This window comes from Bombina bombina, chromosome 5 (genome assembly GCF_027579735.1).
Source record: "Bombina bombina isolate aBomBom1 chromosome 5, aBomBom1.pri, whole genome shotgun sequence".
NCBI lineage: Eukaryota > Metazoa > Chordata > Amphibia > Anura > Bombinatoridae > Bombina > Bombina bombina.
Genome location: NC_069503.1, coordinates 1,063,685,219 through 1,063,703,261, shown reverse-complemented (window position 1 = coordinate 1,063,703,261; position 18,043 = coordinate 1,063,685,219). Strand labels below are relative to the sequence as shown.

At 39.5% G+C, this 18,043-nt stretch overlaps 1 protein-coding gene across 1 annotated transcript in view; it reads right to left on the bottom strand.

The window, feature by feature from the left end:
- FER1L6 (fer-1 like family member 6) overlaps window positions 1–17,703 on the bottom strand; it is a 335,220-nt gene extending 317,517 nt beyond the window's left edge. The window contains exons 1-2 of the mRNA XM_053715940.1: window positions 17,151–17,703; window positions 12,172–12,301 (exon numbers count right to left, since the gene is read on the bottom strand). Of these exons, the coding sequence (XP_053571915.1) occupies window positions 12,172–12,301; window positions 17,151–17,703 (683 nt within the window). The remainder of the gene's footprint in view (window positions 1–12,171; window positions 12,302–17,150) is intronic.
- Window positions 17,704–18,043: the final 340 nt, after the last annotated feature.

Here is an 18,043-nt window from a genome sequence, read left to right as displayed (position 1 = left end):
AGGAGAATTGCCTGGTATTTCGGGGCTGGACTGACCTTACTTGGCAGGATCAGACTGATATACTTCAGGAAAGTTTTCTTCTGTGAAAAGCACACTGGTCTAAAAGAGGCTGCTTCCGGGTGGTAAATCGCCATAGAACAAGCCACTGCGCTGTTGTTCGTTCCTGGTAGAGCGCTTCTCTCTTTGTATGCAAATTATTATGACCCTGGGGAAGTCTCCCTATGGGTGATGGGGGAAACCAGACGTGGACTCCTTGCCCAGTGTGCTTAGAGGAATGTGGCTGCACCTCACTGAAGAGGCCCATAGGAGGCCGAAACGATCGTCTGGGGTTGTCATGTTCCTTGTTCAGAGGAGAATTGCCTGGTATTTCGGGGCTGGACTGACCTTACTTGGCAGGATCAGACTGATATACTTCAGGAAAGTTTTCTTCTGTGAAAAGCACACTGGTCTAAAAGAGGCTGCTTCCGGGTGGTAAATCGCCATAGAACAAGCCACTGCGCTGTTGTTCGTTCCTGGTAGAGCGCTTCTCTCTTTGTATGCAAATTATTATGACCCTGGGGAAGTCTCCCTATGGGTGATGGGGGAAACCAGACGTGGACTCCTTGCCCAGTGTGCTTAGAGGAATGTGGCTGCACCTCACTGACGAGGCCCATAGGAGGCCGAAACGATCGTCTGGGGTTGTCATGTTCCTTGTTCAGAGGAGAATTGCCTGGTATTTCGGGGCTGGACTGACCTTACTTGGCAGGATCAGACTGATATACTTCAGGAAAGTTTTCTTCTGTGAAAAGCACACTGGTCTAAAAGAGGCTGCTTCCGGGTGGTAAATCGCCATAGAACAAGCCACTGCGCTGTTGTTCGTTCCTGGTAGAGCGCTTCTCTCTTTGTATGCAAATTATTATGACCCTGGGGAAGTCTCCCTATGGGTGATGGGGGAAACCAGACGTGGACTCCTTGCCCAGTGTGCTTAGAGGAATGTGGCTGCACCTCACTGACGAGGCCCATAGGAGGCCGAAACGATCGTCTGGGGTTGTCATGTTCCTTGTTCAGAGGAGAATTGCCTGGTATTTCGGGGCTGGACTGACCTTACTTGGCAGGATCAGACTGATATACTTCAGGAAAGTTTTCTTCTGTGAAAAGCACACTGGTCTAAAAGAGGCTGCTTCCGGGTGGTAAATCGCCATAGAACAAGCCACTGCGCTGTTGTTCGTTCCTGGTAGAGCGCTTCTCTCTTTGTATATAGACTGGAAGATTCCTTCTGCTAGATCAGCTAGAAGCAGGTATATTCTTGAATCTCTGCTAGGGGAATCCCTTGAGCAATTAGTCAAGGAACCTACTCGTAAGGAAGCTATATTAGATCTAATACTTACAAACAGTGATACAGTTTCAGATGTATCTGTAGGTGAGAACTTAGGATCCAGTGATCATCAATCTGTTTGGTTTAGTATTCATGTGCAGGAACTGTCCACCCAGACTAAAACAAAAGTTTTAGATTTTAGGAAGGCAGATTTTTCATTAATGGGAGAATACCTAAAAAACTATTTAAAAAGGGAAAACTCTTATTACAGGGGTTCAAGAACAGTGGGAATTTGTGAAAGGTGCCATTTTAGATGCAACCACACACTGTATTAGACATGTCTGTAAAAGTAAAAGAAAGCAGAAACCAATTTGGTTTTCCTAAGAAGTAGCACATGCTGTAAAGACAAAAAAGATAGCTTATAAAAATTACAGACACACACAAGCAGATGATGATATAAAAATATGGAGACTCCAACAAAAAAAGACTAAGCAGTTAATTAGGAAGGTTAAAGCTCATGCAGAAGAGAAGATAGCACAGTCAGTAAAACATGGGGACAAAACATTCTTTAGATATATCCGTGAAAGAAGAAAAAATAAGGTAGGAATAGTAAAATTGAAATCAGCTGATGGTAGAATAAATAGAAGGAGACAAGCAGATTGCAGACTGTCTCAATGATTACTTCTGTTCTGTTTTCACAAAAGATTGTGAAGATACAATGTCTACATTAAGGGATGCTACGAAAAATAGAAACAAGCTTAACAGTAATCTTTTTACAGAGTATGAGGTTTTGTTAGCATTATCAAAAATAAATGTTAAAAAGGCAGTGGGTCCTGATAATATTCATCCAAGGGTTTTAAAAGAACTTTGATCAGTGCTAACTGTCCCATTAACTGATCTGTTTAATCAGTCACTATTAACAGGAGCTGTCCCAGATGATTGGAGAATAGCAAATGTAATACCTCTTCATAAAAAGGGCAGTAGAGAAGAATCTGGCAACTACCGGCCAGTTAGTTTAACTTCAGTAGTAGGGAAATTAATGGAAAGCCTCTTAAAAGAAAGAATTATGACTTACATAAAGACAAACAATTTAGAGGACCAAAATCAGCATGGTTTTACTTCAGGGAGATCATGTCAGACTAATCTAATTGACTTCTTTGATTATGTAACAAAAGTATTAGACAAGGGTGGAGCAGTTGATGTAGCATATCTAGATTTCAGCAAAGCATTTGACGCCGTCCCACACAATAAACTAATTCACAAACTGTATCTCCTTGGTCTAGATTCAAAAATTGTGAACTGGGTGGAATGCTGGATTAAGGACAGAAAACAAAGGCCTAGATTTGGAGTTTGGCGGTAGATGGGCTGTTAACGCTCCGTGGGCTTTTTTCTGGCCGCACCATAAAATTAACTCTGGTATCGAGAGTTCAAAAAAATGCTGCGTTAGGCTCCAAAAAAGGAGCGTAGAGCATTTTTACCGCAAATGCAACTCTCGATACCAGAGTTGCTTACGGACGCGGCCAGCCTCAAAAACGTGCTCGTGCACGATTCTCCCATAGGAAACAATGGGGCTGTTTGAGCTGAAAAAAAACCTAACACCTGCAAAAAAGCAGCGTTCAGCTCCTAACGCAGCCCCATTGTTTCCTATGGGTAAACACTTCCTACGTCTGCACCTAACACTCTAACATGTACCCAGAGTCTAAACACCCCTAGCCTTACACTTATTAACCCCTAATCTGCCGCCCCCGCTATCGCTGACCCCTGCATTATATTATTAACCCCTAATCTTCCGCTCCGTAAACCGCCGCAACTTACATTATCCCTATGTACCCCTAATCTGCTGCCCTAACACCGCCGACCCCTATATTATATTTATTAACCCCTAACCTGCCCCCCACAACGTCGCCGCCAGCTACTTACAATAATTAACCCCTAATCTGCCGAGCGGACCTGAGCGCTACTATAATAAAGTTATTAACCCCTAATCCGCCTCACTAACCCTATCATAAATAGTATTAACCCCTAATCTGCCCTCCCTAACATCGCCGACACCTAACTTCAATTATTAACCCCTAATCTGACGACCGGAGCTCATCGCTACTATAATAAATGGATTAACCCCTAAAGCTAAGTCTAACCCTAACACTAACACCCCCCTAACTTAAATATAATTTAAATCTAACGAAATTAATTAACTCTTATTAAATAAATTATTCCTATTTAAAGCTAAATACTTACCTGTAAAATACATCCTAATATAGCTACAATATAAATTATAATTACATTGTAGCTATTTTAGGATTAATATTTATTTTACAGGCAACTTGGTAATTATTTTAACCAGGTACAATAGCTATTAAATAGTTAAGAACTATTTAATAGTTACCTAGTTAAAATAATAACAAAATTACCTGTAAAATAAATCCTAACCTAAGTTATAATTAAACCTAACACTACCCTATCAATAAAGTAATTAAATAAAATACCTACAATTACCTACAATTAACCTAACACTACACTATCAATAAATAAATTAAATACAATTGCTACAAATAACTACAATTACATAAACTAACTAAAGTACAAAAAATAAAAAAGAACTAAGTTACAAAAAATAAAAAAATATTTACAAACATAAGAAAAATATTACAACAATTTTAAACTAATTACACCTACTCTAAACCCCCTAATAAAATAACAAAGACCCCCAAAATAAAAAAATGCCCTACCCTATTCTAAATTAATAGAGTTAAAAGCTCTTTTACCTTACCAGCCCTGAACAGGGCCCTTTGCGGGGCATGCCCTAAGAAAATCAGCTCTTTTGCCTGTAAAAAAAAAACATACAATACCCCCCCCCAACATTACAACCCACCACCCACATACCCCTAATCTAACCCAAACCCCCCTTAAATAAACCTAACACTAAGCCTCTGAAGATCTTCCTACCTTGTCTTCACCATCCAGGTATCACCGATCCGTCCTGGCATCCGGTGCTGAAGAGGTCCAGAAGAGGCTCCAAAGTCTTCCTCCTATCCGGCAAGAAGAGGACATCCGGACCAGCAAACATCTTCTCCAAGCGGCATCTTCGATCTTCTTCCATCCGGTGCGGAGCGGGTCCATCTTGAAGCAGCCGACGCGGATCCATCCTCTTCTTCCGGCGTCTCCCGACGAATGACGGTTCCTTTAAGGGACGTCATCCAAGATGGCGTCCCTCGAATTCCGATTGGCTGATAGGATTCTATCAGCCAATCGGAATTAAGGTAGGAATATTCTGATTGGCTGATGGAATCAGCCAATCAGAATCAAGTTCAATCCTATTGGCTGATCCAATCAGCCAATCAGATTGAGCTCGCATTCTATTGGCTGATCGGAACAGCCAATAGAATGCAAGCTCAATCTGATTGGCTGATTGGATCAGCCAATAGGATTGAACTTGATTCTGATTGGCTGATTCCATCAGCCAATCAGAATATTCCTACCTTAATTCCGATTGGCTGATAGAATCCTATCAGCCAATCGGAATTCGAGGGACGCCATCTTGGATGACGTCCCTTAAAGGAACCGTCATTCGTCGGGAGACGCCGGAAGAAGAGGATGGATCCGCGTCGGCTGCTTCAAGATGGACCCGCTCCGCACCGGATGGAAGAAGATTGAAGATGCCGCTTGGAGAAGATGTTTGCTGGTCCGGATGTCCTCTTCTTGCCGGATAGGAGGAAGACTTTGGAGCCTCTTCTGGACCTCTTCAGCACCGGATGCCAGGACGGATCGGTGATACCTGGATGGTGAAGACAAGGTAGGAAGATCTTCAGGGGCTTAGTGTTAGGTTTATTTAAGGGGGGTTTGGGTTAGATTAGGGGTATGTGGGTGGTGGGTTGTAATGTTGGGGGGGGTATTGTATGTTTTTTTTTACAGGCAAAAGAGCTGATTTTCTTGGGGCATGCCCCGCAAAGGGCCCTGTTCAGGGCTGGTAAGGTAAAAGAGCTTTTAACTCTATTAATTTAGAATAGGGTAGGGCATTTTTTTATTTTGGGGGTCTTTGTTATTTTATTAGGGGGCTTAGAGTAGGTGTAATTAGTTTAAAATTGTTGTAATATTTTTCTTATGTTTGTAAATATTTTTTTATTTTTTGTAACTTAGTTCTTTTTTATTTTTTGTACTTTAGTTAGTTTATGTAATTGTAGTTATTTGTAGCAATTGTATTTAATTTATTTATTGATAGTGTAGTGTTAGGTTAATTGTAGGTAATTGTAGGTATTTTATTTAATTACTTTATTGATAGGGTAGTGTTAGGTTTAATTATAACTTAGGTTAGGATTTATTTTGCAGGTAATTTTGTTATTATTTTAACTAGGTAACTATTAAATAGTTCTTAACTATTTAATAGCTATTGTACCTGGTTAAAATAATTACCAAGTTGCCTGTAAAATAAATATTAATCCTAAAATAGCTACAATGTAATTATAATTTATATTGTAGCTATATTAGGATTTATTTTACAGGTAAGTATTTAGCTTTAAATGGGAATAATTTATTTAATAAGAGTTAATTAATTTCGTTAGATGTAAATTATTACTTAAATTATATTTAAGTTAGGGGGGTGTTAGTGTTAGGGTTAGACTTAGCTTTAGGGGTTAATCCATTTATTATAGTAGCGGTGAGCTCCGGTCGTCAGATTAGGGGTTAATAATTGAAGTTAGGTGTCGGCGATGTTAGGGAGGGCAGATTAGGGGTTAATACTATTTATGATAGGGTTAGTGAGGCGGATTAGGGGTTAATAACTTTATTATAGTAGCGCTCAGGTCCACTCGGCAGATTAGGGGTTAATAAGTGTAGGCAGGTGTCGGCGACGTTGAGGGGGGCAGGTTAGGGGTTAATAAATATAATACAGGGGTCGGCGGTGTTAGGGGCAGCAGATTAGGGGTACATAAGTATAACGTAGGTGGCGGTCGGCAGATTAGGGGTTAAAAAAATTTAATCGAGTGGTGACGATGTGGGGGGGACCTCGGTTTAGGGGTACATAGGTAGTTTATGGGTGTTAGTGTACTTTAGGGTACAGTAGTTAAGAGCTTTATGAACCGGCGTTAGCCCAGAAAGCTCTTAACTCCTGCTTTTTTCCGGCAGCTGGAGTTTTGTCGTTAGAGCTCTAACGCTCACTTCAGAAACGACTCTAAATACCGGCGTTAGAAAGATCCCATTGAAAAGATAGGATACGCAATTGACGTAAGGGGATCTGCGGTATTGAAAAGTCGCGGCTGAAAAGTGAGCGTTAGACCCTTTTTTGACTGACTCCAAATACCGGCGGTAGCCTAAAACCAGCGTTAGGAGCCTCTAACGCTGGTTTTCACGGCTAACGCCAAACTCTAAATCTAGCCGAAAGTGTCTTAGTAAATGGAGTTCATTCAGCAGAGGGGGCTGTTACTAGTGGTGTTCCTCAGGGGTCAGTTCTGGGGCCTGTTTTGTTTAACATATTTATCTGCGATATCAGCAAAGGGCTACAGGGGAAAGTATGTCTGTTTGCAGATGATACAAAAATTTGTAACAGAGTGGATGTTCCAGGGGGGTAGACAAAATGAGAAGTGATATACAACAATTAGAGGATTGGACAAACGACTGGGATCTAAAGTTTAACACAGTAAAGTGTAAAATAATGCATTTAGGGAAGAAAAATCAAAATGTTAATTACAGACTCAATGACACTTTACTGACTGTTACAGATAAGGAACAGGACTTGGGAATTATTATTTCAGATGATTTATAACTTAGTAAACAATGTAGTAATGCAGTGAGTAAGGCTAGCAGAATGCTTGGATGTATTGGTAGAGGTATTTGCAGCAGAAATAGTAAGGTTCTTATGCCACTTTATAGATCATTAGTTAGACCTCATCTTGAGTATTGTGTGCAGTTCTGGAGGCCATATCTTTAGAAGGATATTAACAAACTTGAATCTGTGCAAAGGAGGGCTGCCAAAATGGTACATGGTCTAAAAAATAAAATTTACCAGGATAGGCTCAATGACCTAAATATGTATAGCTTAGAGGAGAGAAGGGAAAGAGGTAATATAATAGCAACTTTCAAGTACATTAAAGGGTTTAGTCAAACTGAGGCTGTGGGTATTTTACATAAAATGGAAAATTCAAGAACAAGGGGTCATGAGCTCAAGCTAAAGGGTAGTAGATTCAGGAGTAATTTGAGGAAGCACTTTGGGGGACTTTAAAAATGCATAGGACAAGCATAAGGCTATCCTACAAACTAGATAAGTTTATACTGTTAGGTAATATCGGGCAGACTTGCTGGGCCTATGGCTCTTATCTATGTTTCTATGTTGATGGGAAGAGCAGACTCCTCCCGAGTCCAAAGGCCCTGAGCTTTTAATGAATTCCAGACTGCTCCCTAGCCCAGTAGGCTGGCGTCCATGGTCATGATCACCCAGGAAGGTCTCCAAAAGCATGTGCCCTGAGACAGATGTTGCTGAGAAATCCACCATGGGAGAGAGTCCCTTGATGACTGATTTAACTCTATTCTCTGAGATAGATCTGCATGGTCGCCATTCCATTGTCTGAGCATGCACAACTGGAGAGCTCTCAAATGGAATTGAGCAAAAGGAATGATGTCCATGGAAGCCAATATCAGACCGATTACCTCCATACATTGAGCCACTAAAGGATAAGCAGTAGCCTGAAGAGAGAGGCAAGAGGAAATTATTTTGTTTTTCCTGACCTCTGTCAGAAAAATCTTCATCAATAGAGAATCTATTATGGTCCCTGAGAACACTACTCTTGTAGCTGGGGAAAGGGAGATTTTTTCCAGATTCACAAGAAGAAAAGACAATATCTCTATATGAGATTTTGCTTGTTGAAAAGATGGCGCCTGAACCAATATGTTGTCCAGGTAGGGTGCCACAGCAATTCCATGAGAATGGATCACTGCCAAAAGAGCCCCCAGACCTTTGAAAAAATTCTGGGAGCCGTGGCTAGACCAAATGGAAGAACCACAAACTGGAAATGTTTGTCCAGGAAGGCAAATCTCAGGAATCTGTGACAGTTCCTGTTAAAAGGAACATGAAGATACACATCCTTTAGGTCTATGGTTGTCATGAACTGACTCTCTTGTACTAAAGGAAGAATAGAGCGTATAGTTTCCATCTTGTAGGATGGAACTTTGAGAAACTTGTTTAGACACTTCAAGTCTAGAATGGGACAGAAAGTTCCATCTTTTTTGGGAACCACAAATAGGTTGGAGTAGAACCAGAGACCCTGTTCCTGAACTGGAACTATCCCTCCCAGGGAGGAAAGATGTTGTATACATTTCAAGAATGACTCTCTCTTTATCTGGTCTGCAGATAATCTTGAGAGATGGAATCTGTCTCTGAGAGGAAAAGTCTTGAATTCCAACTTGTAAGCCTGGGATACTATGTCCACAGTTAAGGGATCTGGGATATCTCGTATCCAGGCTTGAGAGAACAGAGAAAGTCTGTTCCCCACCTGATCCAATCCCGGATCGGGGCAAACCCTCCATGCTGATTTGGAATCATATGTGGGTTTCTTTGATTGTTTGCCCTTGTTCCAAGACTGATTGGGTTTCCAATAAGATTTGGATTGTTCCTGCTTGGAAGAAGAAGGGGAAGGCTTTCCTCTGAAGTTATGAAAGGAACAAAATTACTCTGACGTCCTTTAGGCCTATTCTTCTTATCTTGAGGTAGAAAAGATCCTTTTCCACCCGTAATATCAGAGATAATTTCTGCCAAACTGGGTCCAAACAAGGTTTTGCCTTTGTAAGGAATCGCCAGAAGCTTGACTTTAGAGGAAACGTCCGCAGACCAGAATTTTAACCATAGCGCCCTGCGGGCTAGGACAGCAAAACTATAAGTTTTATCTCCTAGTCTAACAACCTGTAAAATAGCATCTGCAATAAAGGAATTGGCCAACTTAATAGCTTTAATCCTATTTTGAATTTCACCCAAGGAAGTCTTTACTTGAAGAGAATCAGACAAGGCGTCAAACCAATAAGATGCCGTACTAGTCACAATGGCAATACACACTGCAGGTTGCTATTTGAGACCTTGATGAACATAAATCTTTTTCAAATAAGCCTCCAGCTTCTTCTCCATCGGATCCTTAAAAGAGCAGCTATCCTCAATAGGAATAGTGGTTCTCTTTGCAATAGAGGAAATGGCCCCTTCAACTTTGGGTACAGTATAACAAGGGTCTTTAATGGAGTCCTCTACAGGAAACATTTTCTTAAAATTGGGAAATGGGGAAAAAGACACCCCTGGTTTCTCCCATTCCTGTAAGATAATCTTCCTAGCATGGTCTGGCACACGAAGTGGAAGTTTCATCAATGAAACTATTAAGTTTACTAGATTTCTTAGGAGTGACAACGACTGGGGTATCGGAGCCATCTAAAGTAGCTAAAACCTCCTTTAACAATACACAAAGGTGTTCAAGCTTAAATCTGAAGGATACTACCTCAGTCTCAGAAGAATCTGTCCGAATCTGAGATTTCACCCTCAGAAAGTCCCAATATATCTTCCTCATCAGACTTATGAGAAAGGGCAACTTGGGAAGCAGAACTGAGGACAGGCACCTTACTTTCTGAATTTCTAGATTTCCTCTTGCGTTTTCCCTGTCATCTGGGAATGGCAGCTAATGCCGCAGATACCGCTGAAGATACCTGGGCAGCAATTTCTGCTTTTAAATAAACTCCACTAGGAGTTAGAGAGGAACCACAGGGCACTGCATGTGACACCATTGAGGCTTTGGACGTAGCAGAAGAAAGCTGAGGTATTATTTTAACAGCATCATCCTGAGAGACATTAGGCTCAAATTTTACTTTTATTTTGCATGGTTTTCTTGACACATGAAGAACAAAATTGCATAGGAGCTGCAATTTGTGCATCTAAACATAATAAGCATGAATTCATGAGAGCAGGCTCTTGCTCCATATCAGCCATGTTGTGAAACAGTAAATAAACTTGTACAGATAAGTTTCAAAGATTTTAATATTCAATTAAAATAAGGAAAAAATACACTTTAAATTTTATCCCAAGTTAGGATCGATCCCCAGCTAAAATGATGTGAGAAAAGTTAAGAAAAAACATTTAATAAACATCAAATAAACTTCTAAAATACCCCTCAGGCAACCCCACACCTCAATTATTGAGGTGCCTTACCGCTACCAATTAAGACTGGATCACCCTGAGCTCAAATTACTGCTGCAACATAGAGAGGCACTACTTCCTGGTACACTGAGTACCAGAAATAACAGTTTTTTCAAACTTGACAATTTAAAATGTTGCATTGTTTTATTTTAAAGCAAAGGGGAAATGAATAAGCTGCTGAAATAGAAAATTCAGCCCTACTTTCAGTTTAAATTTGTAATTGTTTTATCAAGTAAATATGTGTCAGAAAATAAAGCCTAATAAAAACATTTTACCCTTTATTTTTAAAAGAGTTTAAATGTTAGTCTCACACATGCTACAGTGCCTGCTTCATGCCCCAGTGTAACCCACACAACAGGATTATCTATGTTCCAATAAAAAATCAGTGTATTTTAATTTGTTAAGTGCATGGTCTCCCCAACTGGAAGAAAAACAATTACCTGCTCTGCTGTCCGGCATGTAGACAGTTACAAGGTATGAGAGGACACAGTTCCTCACAGAGACCTTCGAAAAAGAAAGACCAGACTCCAGAGTAGCCAACTAGGGCAGCAATTATTAGGAAAACGCAGTAAGTACCTCTTTACAAGTTCCTAACTGCTTTAAAGCCACCACTACTCGACTTCAAGGAATGATGTGGAATAAGGATATACCCCAAAACTTGCTTGTAGATGAAATCAAAATTTTTCTTCAAACACCTAAACTTCACCTCCTCCATGCACCGAAGGCAAAGAGAATGACTGGGGGTTGAGGGTAAGGGAGTGATACTAAGGAGTTTAACTGTGGTGCTCTTTGCCTCCTCCTGCTGGCCAGGAGTGATATTCCCAACAGTAATTACTCAAGCCGTGGACTCACCATATCTTAGGAAAGAAATGTACTTTATTCTCTTGGTATCCTTTGCTGAAGAGCATGCCTTGATTGGCTCATGAGTGTGCAAATGTCTTGAGCATTTATGGAAACAGTAATTCTGATGTTATGCACTGTTGAAAACCCTGCAGTTATATAATGCACAAGACACATGAATATTCTTGATCTACCTTGGTTTGCTTTATTTAACAAAGGATACCAAGAGAACAAGGTTAATTTAATAATAATTAAATAGAAAGTTTTTTAAATTTCTCATTCTGTCAGAAATATTCTTTTCCTTTAAAGTACCTAGATATGTGCATGGGAGAAAAAAATGTTTTTACTTTCAAGAAATGTGGTTTGTCCGAATTTAATTAGGCACTTCATTTGTTTGAGGCGAAATTTGACAACATTTTTTGTTAACCTAACTTGTTAAAAACAAACCCCCTGAACCTAACCATTAAATCTGCTATTAATAAGCCCCAAAACAAATAACCTCTAAACTGCTGGACCCCACCCACTAACAAGTAGAGCCACCCACTGCAACTAATAAGTGGATTGTCAGGCAGTTAGGGGGTTAAGTACAGTGTGAAGGTTGCAGTTATGTGTTTGGTGTAGCAGGGGTTAAATGCAGGGGGGTTTCAGGTGGCAGCTAGGGGACTAATGCAGTGTTTGTATTTGTAGAATGAATGAAATTATTAATGAATTTCCTTGATACATCCATTCATTTTTCTTTTAATTTGTGTAGGTGTCAGTTTGTTATTTGTTTCCATAGGAATGCAATGAATAAGTAACAATCAATTCCTTTTTACATTTCTGCTAAATGAATGTACATCTCTAATATGTGCCATGAGGCTTCACATTACACACAGTTTACCTTTTCTTCTGCATGGCCGCAGAAAGAGAGCTGTTTGAAGCAGACAGGTCAATGAATAAGTTGTCATTGCTGCCACCGGTTTCATTTCCAGCAACATCACCTTGAATGCTGTCAGCATCATCTTGTTTACCTGAAACAAACAGTATAAAAGTTAAACTGCTCATAGCACTTGGGTCCAAAGGATCCATTCTTAAGACTGGACCAATGTGTCATACTTATAGAAGCTGTTGTGATTATTAGGAATGTAGAAAATTGTCAGCATAATCGTAAAGGTACAGTAAGCTCAAAAGTTATTTCCCCATACAGGGCTAGATAGTGGAGCGCTATTTAGCACTATAAAGTAGACATGTGCGTTTCGTTCCGAATTAAAATTCGGACGAATTTGTCAAATTCGGAGATTCGGATCGATTCGAATTTCCGAATTACCGTAGCACCGCATCTAATGAATAAATCCGAATTAGTTCGGATTTATTCATAACATTCGGATGGCCATGGACTAATCACAATTACACTAGTATTGTACTGTATATTAGGTTATATCACTCTGCTATGGGTTACACCTAATATTACAGTACATAATACTAGTCTAATACACAGCACATCCCACCTAACACATACCCAACTTCTGAATTTACGAATCGAACCGAATACATCCGAATTTATTCGAATCCGAATGAATCCGAACGAATCCGAAACTAATGCATTCGAATGTATCCGAATTCTAATCGATCCGAAAAATGAAATTCGAAAACATCCGAATCGCTCCGAAACGAACCAAAACAAAAAAATTTAGCCGCGCACAAGTCTACTATAAATTACAGTGAAGGACAAATGCACAAGGCGTTCTGTTGTCTGTAGTCCCAATATCAATTAAGCCCCATTATTGGGGTACAAAGGAATATATCAGCAGCTTGGAGTATGGTCACAAGCCGAAACGCGTCAGCTGTGTCTGACCTCGTATTTGTTCTTTTTACATTGTCATCATATTGGTGACTCGATTTTATCTGATGTTGAATATAGATGAACTTTTAAACTAGCTGGTGCTCCTCTACACTTCTTTTTTGCCTATGTGCTATTTAGCACTCCCGCTCAAGCGCTAACTGTGCTAGAAGTAAGCTTTTTACTTGCGTTGGGTAGCGCATGTATTACAAGTTGAAAGAAAAAAGTTATCGCTTGCACGCTAAACTCGATGCACGCAAAAACCCATTAACCTATTCCCCCATATGTCACATCTCTATTAGTCCTAAATTTCCCCTGTCACATTTTTGGAACATGTTGCAGTCATCAGATTTGAAATGAGTCTATATTTTCAAAAATATATAAAATTTACAAAATAAAACTTCAAGTAATGTGTTAATGTGTTTTCAATATAGTACAGGGTGAATTGAATTTTCAAAATTACTCTTTTTGTTTGTTTTTTTGCATTTTCCATACTGTCCCAACTTTTTTTGAATTGGAGTTGTACATACAAATACATATTTAGACATGTAAATATTTTCTAACAACTGAGATCTCATATCTTTGAGCCTTTGGGGCATATTTATCAAGCTCTGTATGGAGTTTGATGCCCTGTGTTTCCGCTGCTCCATAACCTGTCTCTGCTGCTCTGAGGCGGCGGACAGAAATCAACCTAATCGAATACGATCGGGTTGATTGACACCCCCTGCTAGCGGCCGATTGGCCGCGAATCTGCAGGGGGCTGTATTGCACCAGCAGTTGCCAAGAACTGCTGGTGCAATGATAAATGCTGACAGTGTATACTGTCGGCATTTATCGATGTGCAGCGGACATGATACATTACATCGTATCATGTCCGCTTGCACTATAATAAATTGAGCCCTTTATAACCTTTTTGTGCAATATTATTTTAAAATAATTTTTATTAGATAGTGTTATAAGTGTAACTGTACTTTTACATGTAATCTTGATGTGTTTTGTGCAACTTTTTATTCAAGCATAACAGTTAACCAGAGCTCTGAGGTCGTGCTAAACCGACGTGCGTTAACTTGAATTGAGCTCAAGTGATCACATTTACTTTCAGCCTGTAATACGCTCGCTACGTCCAATGCACACAAACAGACGCAATAAACTGCTAGGGTACCACTCGTAATCTGGCCCACATTGTTTAATTATACACTGTTAAATATCTATGCAATATGCATTCAGTATTTATTTAGCTGCTTTTTATGTAATTTACCTTTGAAATTTATTGTTCTACCATGACACTAGAGAAGCTGAACTGTATCCTTCAGGATTCAATATCATGCTACACAGTGATTGCTGATTTATATGTGTTCATAACTGGTCACATCAAAAAGATATTAATAAGTGGTAAATACCGTGCCTGCTCTGAGACTGCAAAACAATACACAATTTACTAAAAACACCACAGCTTCAAGGGACAGTAAAGTCAAAATTAAACTTTCATTATTCCAATAGAGCATTCAATTTTAAACAACGTTTGCTTCTATTATCTAATTATCTTTGTTCTCTTGGTATCCTTTCTTTAAAAAAATAGACTCAGGAACAGCAATGTACTACTGTGAGCTAGCTAAACACATCTGGTGAGCCAATAAAAAGGAGGCCTTTGTATGCAACCACCAATCACCTGCTAGCTCCCAGCAGTGCATTGCTCTTTCTGAGTTTACGTAGGTATGCTCTTCAATAAAGGACACCAGGAGAAAAATACAAAAAGTTATTATAGATATAAACTGGGAAGTTGAATAAAATAGCATTATCTATTTAAATCTTTAAAGTTTAATTTTCATTCTGCTGCCTCTTTAAAGGCATATGAAATGTTTGTTTTGTATACAGATCTTTTGGAATGTAGTACTTAAAGGGGCATGAAAACCAAAAATGTTCTTTTATGATTTAGGTAGAACATACAATTTTAAACAACTTTCCAGTTTGCTTCTATTATAAAATGTGTTTCATTCTCTTGGTATCATTTGTTGAAGAAGCAGCAATGCACTACTGGTTTCTAACTGAACTCATGGGTGAGCCAATAACAATCAGTATATATATGCAGCCACCAATCAGCAGCTAGAGCCTAGTTTCTTTTCTGCTCTTGAGCTTACCTAGATAAACCTTTCAGCAAAGGATAACAAGAGAAGGAAGCAAATTAAATAATACAAGTAAATTGGAAAATTGTTTAAAATGGCATGCTCTTTCAGAATCATGGAAGAAAATTTTTGGGTTTCATGTCCCTTTAAAGTGATGGTAAAGTTTTCAATTTGTATAATCAGATCCAGAATGGAACCAATATTTTTTTTTTTTTTTTTTTTTTATTGAGGTTATACAGAACAATAACAAAAATAAAAAGTACAGTGGGCAATATAATGAACATATCTTAATTTGAGTAGGCTATGTCTCTGTAACCTGAAAAGAGAAAAGATAAGGACAATATAGTACTACAAGGCCAGCAAAAAATAAAAGATCAAGACCTCTCAATACAATAGGCTATTACCCAACTGAATGAATGAAAACCTCATTTTTCATTTATAGAAACGATAATTGCACCTCCATTGTAGTACGGGCCACTCATGGACCCATGTATATTTTAAAACTCAGGGGGGTACTCTAATGTTCAGCACGGTCACTCTTGGACCTAAATAACATATATATATGGAAAAAACTAAATAAAAAAGTATAGCAGGCTAAACAGCTTATGAGAAAAAAAAATAGATAGCAAATTGTTAAGGGGTCTGTAATATCTGAACACGGAATCCTCCTTATAACCAGTATAAGCTAGGTTTCTTTATCACATTAAATTTACCCTAAAAAAAAATAAAAAAAAAAATATGTGTTTATGGGTTTATGGGGGCCATTCAGAGCTGGTATATCACAAATGCAAAAACTATCCATATTGTAAAGGTGAAACTGAAAAAGGTACTTAAACATGGTTAGGTTATAGGAAAATTCTATAGGGATGAAGGACATTTGAACGCCAGTCACACTTCCTGACTTGTGAGTTTATATTAAGCAAGTTCTATAATAACAATAGCACACTAAATGCACAGCGCTCTGAATATGATGCAACAAGAAGTTCCCATTAACACTATATCATACACCTACCAGATTTATACTAGTTACACAAATTTATACAGGCTATCCAAAGCTGGTAGAACACGAGTGCTAAAGCTGTCCAAAGTATGGAAGTGGGAGCCAAGAAACAGGAAGAAAGAATAAAAAATAAAAAAGAATAAATGCTTAAGCATGAATAGATGTTGTTGTTTTCTACAGGGATAAAGGAGCTGTGATTGCTATTTATATTTCCTGTTATGCAGGAACATGTTATACCAAAACTGCAACAATAGCTGCTAGAAATATATCTTGTTCCCTGGATTTAAAGCCTCAGAGGGACCTAATCAATATGTATTTGGAGCTGGTTAACTACTGAATCAGATTATATAAATTCCTCAGCATGCCACACTACCTCGGCCGCTGGCAGTGTGGGAAAATGCCAAGTTATTACACTCAAAATACGGTAGTACTAAATCTTGTAAACCCACAGTGGGCAATCACTAGGGCATAAATCCTACTCATCTAAGGGTATGGATAGCTAGCAGAATATAATAAAGTCCCCCTTAGCACTAGCAGAGTTGCTGCAACAATTTAGGAATATGTGGTAAATATGAACCTGGCAGAATTAATACATTTGTACCTGCATATCTAGACTTTAGAGAAGAGTAGGAAGAAGTACATGAATCTACAATCTACCACTAAAAAACAGAACAAAACAGAAAACAAGGTTAGCACAAAACCACAGTATCCATAACTTAGTGTTATACAGTAAAATTGTGTCCAGAAACTTTTAAGGGAAATATAAAGCAGTGTGTAATAACGTTATAACAGAGGAGCCATAAGTAAAGTAAAACAGGGCTCTTAGCCTAAAGTAGGCTAGAAATAGTTACTAGCGTCCATCTTGTCCCAATCTGGAAGGTATGAACTCCGTGTCCATTATTGGTTTTATTCAATACCAAGCCTTATACAGGGAAGGATAATGTTCAGCTGGGAGGTCAGACTTGCCGCAGCACTGTGATCCACTTCACGGTTAGGCTTTCTCGGGTCACAATTATCCTCACGCTGTAGAGCAAAAGGAAAGTTCCTCAGGACCAGCAGACCAGACCTGTTATGCTCAAAAAAGTAGGTTGCTAGCTTATCTTGGCCCCCGCAGACCCGGTTCGTATCCGGATTCTTTTTGGGAGCGATCATTGTCGCCATTATGTTGGATAGATCAGTCACCTCAGACTCAATGTCCGTGGGGCCAGAAGTGGGGCACTGTGACGCGGCAACCTCACGGGCCCTGAAGAAGTGAGCGGGAGGGCATTCAGACTTTGCCGGTAGCTCACAGTGAGGGAAGTTCTTATCTGACCCTAGGCAGCCCTCAGAGGACGCCGGGGGGAGAGCGGCACATTGGTCCGTAATGGCCAAAAGTAAGGAGCGAAGTTCCCTCTGCAGCTGGTCGTAGCTTTGCGAGATCGCGTTGCATAAAGTGCGCTCCCAGTTATCAACAGCTGCTAGGGCCTCCATGTTACGTTCCAGGGTATTATCCAAGCTCCTTAAAAGATGGTAGCTGCGGTGCAATCTTTGAATGGCCCCCAGAATGAACTCAGGCTCTCAGTAAGCTAGTCCAGCTGTTTAGTCCTGCTAACCCCCGGCGAACCGGGGTGGGGGGGTGTTGTAGATGTTTTTTCTATCTAGGCCGCCATGCTTGATACGCTCCTCTTGAGTGTTATTATGCTGCTGGCAGTAGGAAGAAAGACAATATTTGGTAGTAAACGATTCAGCAGAGTTTCCCCTACCAGGACACCTTGTTTTGATAAAAAAGAAGTAGATACATATACTGACAAACAGTAAGATTTCTCAAATT